Here is a 10286-nt window from a genome sequence, read left to right on the forward strand (position 1 = left end):
TTGACCCCTGTAATGGCTTTCTTTGCACCCTTTCCCTACAGTATGTTCAATTGATCTGTTAATTAACTAATTATGTAAATATTGACATGTCGTCAACATTGTCATTGGAAACACTAGTGACCTGAAATTTCTGCAATTATGTCCTATAATTTGTTAGATTTTATATCCACAGTCCCATGAAGTCTGGCCGGTGAAATGTCCCACTCACATTATATTGACAGAGTAATCAAACAATTAACCAAATAGTATAATACACGTAGTATAATATATATGTTAATCAATCACTCAGCCAATCATCACCAGTTTGACACTTGACAATCACATGAACATACGTTTTCATATTTGTTACAGTTATGAAATGTTATATGAAACAAAACACTTCCCATCAGAATAGCATTACACATACATAGCCTAACGTTACTGGTGGACAAGGAAAGGGTTTGTATGAAATTACATATTGAAAGCGGAAAAGCTGAGAAGCGCACACACAACTCTGCTGGCGCGGTTATTTGGTGCACGTTCACAGTAAATTAGGACATGGTTTGCAGCTCGATGGCCAGTTTGAGAGGAGGGAGAGCGTGAATTGTGTTGCCTAAATGATATTAAAAAAGCGGGTGGCTTCTGTTTGTTACAAAAAGGCGTCGTATCGGCACTGACAGCAGTGTGAATATCGGCGCAGAACGACGAGGCCAACTCTCACGCTCAGCTACACCGCGAAATGTTGACGTCTATTCTGGAGATTCTTATCCTAAGGATATGTCTTCAACAGTGCGGTTTTGTACACGGTAAGTAGCCTAATTTGAGGGCAAAGGTTTATCGTGGCATATCTCAACGTGACGGTACAACAATGCGTTATGACCATTGCACCTGCCTATATGTTGTCTTTACACAGGAATGAACGCGGTAATGCCTTGCTTTCGTTCAATGAAAATGGTCCAAGACGGACACTCGGGCAGCCTGTTTTGCATAGTGCGCTCACCGTATTTATTATTTCAGCAGTTGCCTATAAACGCCTACGTCTGAGTGAAAGAAACGCTATAATAATTGCGTTTAGCCTTTAGAGGAGTCGGTCATAAATGCAGCCAGGCAAAAGGCCCTCGCCTGTGTTTTGTGTAGCCTACGCCATCGTTTATATGAAAAAGATTGCATACTATTTTTAACTGGTCAGTTTGGGTCATTGGTTTGGTTACAATGAACCTGAAATTGATATGCCTGTGTAGGGCAAGTGTTTATTTGTAAACTTCTCCTCTCCGACATTCGCTCTCAGTACAGGATTGTCCCCCAGTGATTTTTATTTATTCCTGAACAAGCTTTCAGTGGATTGATATGGTGTCTACAACGCTGGGGCGGCGTAGCAAAACTGCATTCTCTGCTGGGGAGGTTACGTCCGTGATTTATTTGGGGGGGTCAAAGATTCGGACATGTTGCAGTATAAGGGAGATCCCACGACGTGAGAAATGTGCATGAGGGCATAGTCTGAGGGATTGTACAGTTGAGATATAAAGTACTGTGGGGGCGCACAAGCAGCTGGGGATACGAAGTACCCTGCGAGAGAGACGGGTTGAGTTTCCTATGCTGAGGCAGTGAAGAGAGCAGATCTCCCAAGGGTGAGTGAGTCCCCCCCCTAGAGTGGATGAGTTGAATTAAGGTGGATTTTTTGCAATTATGGCCACGGTGATCAACTTCACTGATGGAGCGGAAATCACAGAAGAGGTTGTGGTAGTTGCAGCAGCAGAAAAATATTTGGATGTAAGATTTTAGTACAGAAGATATACAGGAAGTTTAAGGGGTTCGTTCTGATATCTCAGGCCGGTGGCCTGGTGTAGGGTCGGTCGTTTATGGCCAAAGTGGGATGGGGTGGTGTTTTTTTTGGGATAGTCTATAGGTGCAGGTTTAGATGGTGGTGCAATTTAAGATTTTCCCATTACCCTTTATTTTTGTGGCAATGTGCTATCCGCACTCCGTCCTGCAAACAGTCTAGTCTGCCAGCGTTCAAAAGACGAAGGCCATGCAGACCGAAATGCGTCAGTTGTCAGTTTTTAATATTTCCATTGAACATGCCATACAAATAAAGACATTTTAATTAATTATATTAAGTTCCCTGGTCCTGCTTATTGACAGCTTCTAGTCTACTGCAGTCACACACATAATATTTATTTGGGGATTCCTGTTGGATTGTGGTGAAGGGCAGTTAACTGCTCTGCTATATTACCCTATCCAGGACTTAACCCATTTGAAGTGTTTTCAGAGGTTTGTTATTGACCTTGAAGGGGATAGATTTTTGCCCTAGCCCCTAGTATCTTCTGACTGGGGGAGTTAATTAAGAGCCCCGACACTGATCATTAATACGCATTGCTTGCGGCACGTTTTTGGAAACATAAAGAACATGTCTTTTAATATCAGTCAGAAATGGTATTTATGTGTTTAGATTACTACACACTAGAGGTCGACCGATTTATGATTTTTCAACACCGATACCTATTATTGGAGGACCAAAAAAGCCGATACCGATTTAATCGGCCGATTTAATTACAACAATACTGAATGAACACTTATTTTAACTTAATATAATACATCAATAAAATCAATTTAGCCTCAAGTAAATAATGAAACATGTTCAATTTGGTTTAAATAATGCAAAGCGAGTGACGTTTGAAACGCTATTAGCGCTAGCTAGCCATTTCACTTCGGTTACACCAGCCTCATCTCGGGAGTTGATAGGCTTGAATAGGCTTGAAGTCATAAACAGCGCTTCTGCCTACCACCGCTCAGTCAGATACTTATAGAGACTTGTGTGCTCAGTCAGATTATATGCAACGCAGGACATGCTAGATAATATCTAGTAATATCATCAACCATGTGTAGTTAACTAGTGATTATGATTGATTGTTTTTTTTAATAAGATAAGTTGCTAGCTAGCATTAAACTTATCTTGGCTTACTGCATTCGCGTAACAGGCAGTCTCCTTGTGGAGTGCAACGAGAGAGGCAGGTCGTTATTGCGTTGGACTAGTTAACTGTAAGGTTGCAAGATTGGATCCCACGAGCTGACAAGGTGAAAATCTGTCGTTCTGCTCCTGAACGAGGCAGTTAACCCACCGTTCCTAGGCCGTCATTGAAAATAAGAATGTGTTCTTAACTGACTTACCTAGTTAAATAAAGGTATACAAATATATATATTTTAAAAAATCGGCAAATCGGCGCCCAAAAATACAGATTTCCGATTGTTATGAAAACTTGAAATCGGCCCTAATTAAATCAGCCATTCCGATTAATCGGTCGACCTCTACTACACACCTATTATATGGTTAGTGTTCACACATGGCCATATCTCCACGTTACATCGCTTGTTTATGGAAGACAAAGGCGGCCACCTGTGCTAATTGGCTATCAAACTGTTACACTGTACCCAAACCGGCCGCACGCCATCGTGCGCAAATTGATAAGCAGGTTGAAATATCAAAACAAACTCTGAACCAATTATATTAATTTGGGGACAGGTCGAAAAGCATTAAACATTTATGGCAATTTAGCTAGCTAGCTTTCAGTTGCTAGCTCATTTGTCCTATTTAGTTAGCTTGCTGTTGCTAGCGAATTTGTCCTGGGATATAAATGTTATTTTACCTGAAATGCACAAGGTCCTCTACTCTGACAATTAATCCACACACAACGGTCAACCAAATAGTTTTTTTGTCATCTATTCTCCTTCCTGGCTTTTTCTTCTTTGGACTTTATATGGCAATTGGCATCTAACTTTTGTCATGACATTGGCCTGGGGGGTAGGTTTATGACAGTCATAAATACCTCTTCCCACCTTTTTTCCTCTCTCTACCCTACTGAGGTTACACTTGCAAAACCCTTGGTTAACATAGAGATTCTGGGAACGTCAGAAGGTGGGGGGAAAGGAACTATATTCTGGTAATCCGACCAATGGAACATATGCGGTGGTACTTAATGAATATGATGTCAGTTCGGTTGTCATCTGAGACATTCTCATCAATGATAAGATGACATAAACTCTACAGTGGAAAGTCTACACATCAGAGTTATTGGATTCACATGGAATTGTTGTTCAATTTAAATGTTTGAATATGAAATTATTTGTGATGGGATGAAATGTGATTTTAGCTTCTAAAATGTGAGATTTGGGTTTTCATAAGATAGGGCTCTACACAATCAGTGGCCTGCCCCTGTGAAGAGACATGGGCTATAAAACTTTTCAAACACGCCTTTCCTATATAAGCCGTTGACGACAATATAACCATCTGTTCCGAGGATGTAGGACGACGGTCCTATGTCAGAATGGTTCAGATAATAACTACAGAACGAAGCCAACATCAGCGTGAGCTTTGGTTGCGAATGGTATGAACTTTGAACTCTTATTCACTACAGAAGTGATACCTCCTAGCCGTTGAGTTAGCAACAGCAGATGCAACGAGGGTTAGGATGGAACAGACAGAGGAGCCCGTCTATCACCCAATGACGTTACTACAACGTATCCAATTGACAACCAACCTTCAACCAACCTTCAAAGGACTCAACACGGCCTTCCATCTACCACCAACCTAGCGCAGCTCAGAGTAAATATTTATTGCATTTTCCTTTTCCAAATGGGCGGTAATTTAGAATGCATCAGATACTGTATTTACGATAGCACAGCTTCTCCCTGTGTCCCTCAGTCTTCCTGCTCTTTCACTCAAACCCAGCCCTTTTCCTTTGCATAACAAGCTGTCATATCTGTTCCGCCCGCTAGGGATGTTTTCCTGTATGATGTAATCAAGTTAAGATTTAATTATGTGTATGTGTGATTAGTTAGGTATTTAGTAAATAAACAATTAAACCCAATTTTTGTATTGCTGATTCAAATTGTTAGCCAGCGTTCGTGCAGATAACTAGGAATTTACAACTTTCAGATGAGACTGAATTAAGATGAGGATTAATATTGACTGCGATTGATGTAAAATATTACTAGGTCTTTAAGAGTTTATTTGGAAGATAACAGCTCTATAAATATTATTTTGTGGTGCCCGACTCTTTAGTTAATTACAATTACATTTACATGATTAGCTCATTCGGGTGATATTAATTACGGATAAATAATTTTATAGAATAGCATGTCATATCACTTAATCCGGCATAGCCAAAGACACAACACTTTCATTGGTGTATTACTACAACAGACCAAACCGAAGTTCCTTTCTATCACCCACGTGGGTATAACCAATGAGGAGATGGCACGTGGGTACCTGCTTCTATAAACAATGAGGAGATGGGAGACTTGCACAGCGTCACAAATAGAACTGACTTCTATTTTTGCGCTTGGCAATGCAGATGCTCTTTGGTGTGCGCGAGCAGTGTGGGTGAAATGTACGCGAATGGTGTGGTCAGCGTGCGCCCAACTTGTGTGTAAATGTAACTGGGGAGGAAATAGTTCTTCAACTGGAGGCGCACAGCTTCTGGATCTATGCACAACCGCTACAGTAAGTGTATATTTATTTGAAAGATTATTTCTCACCGATGAAAGGGAAGGGGCCTATCCACATGTATTTTGAAAACCGGTTTGAGGGGGCGATTAACTTTTCTAAACTTTAAGACTGTTGGATTTGTAGTTCACATGAAGACAAATGTGGGCGAATGTAATTGCTGAAAACCTTACATACGGATAAGGGTTTTTGAGAGCTGATTTTGAACCACTGTGAAAATGACATTTGTTAGTGTCAGCTGAGGGGCTTTTGTTGCGTCTCACACAGATTGTTTAATTTCTTTGTATTGAGTGAGACTGTATGCAAATTAGAGATTGGTTCGTTGACCTAATTAAAATGGAGATATATCAGGTTATATTCTCCCTGTTTATTTTGATAATGAGACCAATAGTGCTCAAAGGCACGTTGTCACCTGGCTGCCACAGAGGGTGGGGCTACAGACAGGAAATTAGTATTGTCATGGACAGACCGATCAAATCTAGGCTTCAACCAATTAGATATGCAAAATGGGATTGATACACATTTTTCAGTTTTTTTTTTATTACTAAAAAAAAAGCAGTCTATGCCTGAAGCATATTTTAATTTCAATATTTGCTCTAGTTTTCATTATGGAAACAGGTTTGTTCAGTATTTAACAATGAATTGAGTCATCTGATTTCACAATAACATCCATCTGAGACACAACATATTTTCTTGGAGTGTTTCTCAGGCTTACACAATTGCAAACACTTGATGAGAAGCCTACAATTCATGTAAAACTGGTGAAGTATGAGACAGGTGATCAAAAAAAAATGCCAATAGGATTCAATAGGCCTACTTCAAAGTTTGGTTGGTAGGTGAATCCCCTAACGTATACTTAACAGAAATATAAACGCAGCATGTAAAGTGTTGGTCCCATGTTTCGTGAGCTGAAATAAAATATCCAATTTTTTTCACATGCACAAAATGCTTTTCTCTCACTTTGTGCACAAATATGATTACATCCTGGTTAGTGAGCATTTCTCCTTTGCCAAGAGAATCCATCCACCAGACAGGTGTGGGAATCAAGAAGCTGATTTAAACAGCATGAGCATTACACAGGTGCACCTTGTGCTTGGGACAATAAAAGACAACTCTAAAATGTGTTTTGTCACAATGCAATGCCACAGATGTCTCAAGTTTTGAGGGAGCATGCAATAGGCATGCTGATTGCAGGAACGTCCACTAGAACTGAATTGACTGATTTCCTTATGAACTCTAACTCAGTAAAATCATTCATTGTTGCACTTATTTTTGTTCAGTTATATCCTATTTTTATTAACACTAGGTAAGCACAAACCCGCTGCCACAGGCTCGCTAGCATGTTCACTTTTTAGTGAAGCAACCTCAGCACAAAATGTGGTGCAGTAGCAGAGACATCTGATGAGTTTACTCCTGGTGAACTTTGCTTGCTCCGTATAACAGATGAGCAATAGTACCTATACAGTTGACAGTTGTATTCACATGATTCAGCCTCATTGTGTGTATGTGTAACCAGTGTGAAATGGCTAGCTAGTTAGCGGTGCATGCTAGTAGCATTTCAATCGGTGACTTCACTTGCTCTAAGCCCTTAGTAGTTTCCCATGTTCTGCAAGGGCAGCGGCATTATTGGATCGATGGGTAACGATGCTTCGAGGGTGACTAGTCAATATTCAGGTCTCTTGGTCAAGCCCAGGTTGGGGCAAGGAAAGCGATGGAAGCAACGCTGTTTACATATGATTATACTAGTCTCCATTCATTTTGTTAAATGGTCCCCCTGCCCCCTCAGGACATGCCTTATTATTCTGGAGATGGTTTGGAGGTCATAGGTTAAGCTCTGATGTAATCCACTCCAGTATCACTGCTGCTGCGCACCGGTCCTTACCTTTAGCCTTGAACTATTACTGGAACTTCAGGAAACAGCAGAGGGAACACCCCCCTATCCACATTGATGGAACAGTAGTGGAGAGGGTAGCAAGTTTTAAGTTCCTTGGCATACACATCACAGACAAACTGAATTGGTCCACTCACACAGACAGCATCGTGAAGAAGGCGCAGCAGCGCCTCTTCAACCTCAGGAGGCTGAAGAAATTCGGTTTGTCACCAAAAGCACTCACAAACTTCTACAGATGCACAATCGAGAGCATCCTGGCGGGCTGTATCACCGCCTGGTACGGCAACTGCTCCGCCCACAACCGTAAGGCTCTCCAGAGGGTAGTGAGGTCTGCACAACGCATCACCGGGGGCAAACTACCTGCCCTCCAGGACACCTACACCACCCGATGTTACAGGAAGGCCATAAAGATCATCAAGGACATCAACCACCCGAGCCACTGCCTGTTCACCCCGCTATCATCCAGAAGGCGAGGTCAGTACAGGTGCATCAAAGCTGGGACCGAGAGACTGAAAAACAGCTTCTATCTCAAGGCCATCAGACTGTTAAACAGCTACCACTAACATTGAGTGGCTGCTGCCAACACACTGTCTCAACCCCAGCCACTTTAAAAATGGGAATTGATGGGAAATGATGTAAATATATCACTAGCCACTTTAAACAATGCTACCTTATATAATGTTACTTACCTTACATTATTCATCTCATATGCTTACGTATATACTGTACTCTATATCATCGACTGCATCCTTATGTAATACATGTATCACTAGCCACTTTAACTATGCCACTTTGTTTACATACTCACCTCATGTATATACTGTACTCGATACCATCTACTGTATCCTGCCTATGCTGCTCTGTACCATCACTCATTCATATATCCTTATGTACATATTCTTTATCCCCTTACACTGTGTATAAGACAGTAGTTTTGGAATTGTTAGTTAGATTACTTGTTGGTTATTACTGCATTGTCGGAACTAGAAGCACAAGCATTTCGCTACACTCGCATTAACATCTGCTAACCATGTGTATGTGACAAATAAAATTTGATTTGAAGGTTTTGGCATGAGTGGCATTGAGTAATGCAATCTGTAGACTGTGTAGGCCTGCAGCCATATCAGCGTCTTGTTTGGTAGTACTGCTGAGACTTATGCAAATGTCCACACTGCAAAGACTTTGTTTTATATGATCCTCTTGATTGTTCTTTGGCATTTTACCTCATCTGTTTGCGCCTGATCTGTTGGCTTGTTTAACAATGTCTATCAGAAATGGCACCTTATTTCTTATGTAGTGCCCTACTTTTGACTAGAACTTATGGGGCTCTGTTCAAAACAAGTAATGCATCATTTAGCGAATAGGATGGCATGTCGGACTTATAATATGACCATTGTCCAGGACAATTAGCACTGTCCCAGGCAGACGATTGTGCTGGCGGTGTTGGCCTCCCAGCACGAGGTCTGTTAGTTCCCTGCTGCAGAAGGATCCAATGCTGAGGGGATGATCACTGAGGAGCAGGGGTTATTGGACATGGTCTGGCTGTACTTTCTCCTCTCTGCACTGGCTAGTGGCTTGCTGACGAGTTTCACTGTGGCGGGCTGGTAACAACCCTAAGCAAGTGTACCTTCAGCACAGCGTGTCATCGGTGTTGTCAAATTAACCAATTGACGGTCATTTAGAATTGAACTCTTCTTGGCTGAACGTGTCTGTATATTAATTGCTTTTTTTGTTTTCTGTGCCCTACAAACACCACCCAGGTTCGAGGCCTTTCAATTCAGTGACAAACCAGATGGAACATATTTGCATTCCTTGAGGCCTGGAGACATGTACACTAGTTATGCATGATGATGGTTTTGAGTTATCCAATCTTTAGTTTATTTTTCCTTTCTTCCAGGATCAAAGACAGAATGTGAGCCCAGTCAGTTCCAGTGTGGGAACGGTCGCTGCATCCCGTCTGTCTGGCAGTGTGACGGGGATGAGGACTGCTCGGACGGGAGTGACGAGAACACCTGCGGTGAGGGTGACACACACACACACGCTCTCTCTCTCTGTTCCGCAAAATTAAGTCAGATTGGTGTCAAATCGGTGACATAGCCTACTGCGTTAGAAAACAAACCTTGCTATTTTTTTAATTTAACTAGGCAAGTCAGTTAAGAACAAATTCTTAATGACACTGATGGCCTACCCGTTTTATAAGGGATATAATGAATCACCGATAAGTTTTGGGCCACTATTCAGATGTTTAAAGCTGCTACTTTTGTAATGTGAATTATAGATCTGTCATTCTCATTGAAAGCAAGTCTCTAAGAAGTGGTAGATCTGTTCTATGTGCACTATTTCTATGCTTCCAGTTAAGTTTCATTTTTGCGTCTTTTACTTTTGGTTTTGTACATAATCTTCAAACAGGGAGCTGACTGCTTGACGACTGATGCTGCAGACCTAATGGGGCAGAGAACCTTTGGCCCTCAGTCTACTGCTCCGCCAGGCTGACTAGAACTGGAAACAGCGAAACTAGAACGTCTTAAGGCTCGGAGCCTAGTGCTGATAACTCTGGAACTGAAAGGGAGAAACTGGTTCCATTGAGCCTAGCGGGGCAGGAACCTGATGACCCACCTGGGCTAGGGACTGAGGGCTGACAAATGCTGGAGACAACAGACCTAGTGCAGCTGGAGACCAATGACCTAGTGCTAGGGACTGAGGGCAGACTAGGGCTTGACTAGCAGAGTATCCCAACTGGGAGGAGAGGATGACTCCGCAACCAGAACAGGCTATAACAGGCAGATATGACACCTGTTGAATAGATGGGCCACCTCTGGGTGGTACCTCTGACCCTCTGGCAGATATGACACAGGCTCCAGCTGGGCGGACCTGGAGCAATGAAGATCTGTTGAATAGATGGGCCACCTCGGG

At 42.0% G+C, this 10286-nt stretch overlaps 1 protein-coding gene across 4 annotated transcripts in view; it reads left to right on the top strand.

The window, feature by feature from the left end:
- The first annotated feature begins 392 nt into the window (after positions 1 to 392).
- The window catches only part of LOC100136065 (vitellogenin receptor), a 33353-nt gene continuing 23459 nt past the window's right edge, over positions 393 to 10286 (top strand). The window contains exons 1-2 of one of the 4 annotated variants that reach the window (XM_021622400.3): positions 393 to 785; positions 9271 to 9390. In XM_021622400.3, the coding sequence (XP_021478075.3) occupies positions 719 to 785; positions 9271 to 9390 (187 nt within the window). In that variant the 5' untranslated portion in view covers positions 393 to 718. 4 annotated transcript variants of the gene reach the window in all.

Source organism: Oncorhynchus mykiss, chromosome 12, assembly GCF_057628025.1.
Source record: "Oncorhynchus mykiss isolate SJ-2025 chromosome 12, ASM5762802v1, whole genome shotgun sequence".
Taxonomy (NCBI): domain Eukaryota; kingdom Metazoa; phylum Chordata; class Actinopteri; order Salmoniformes; family Salmonidae; genus Oncorhynchus; species Oncorhynchus mykiss.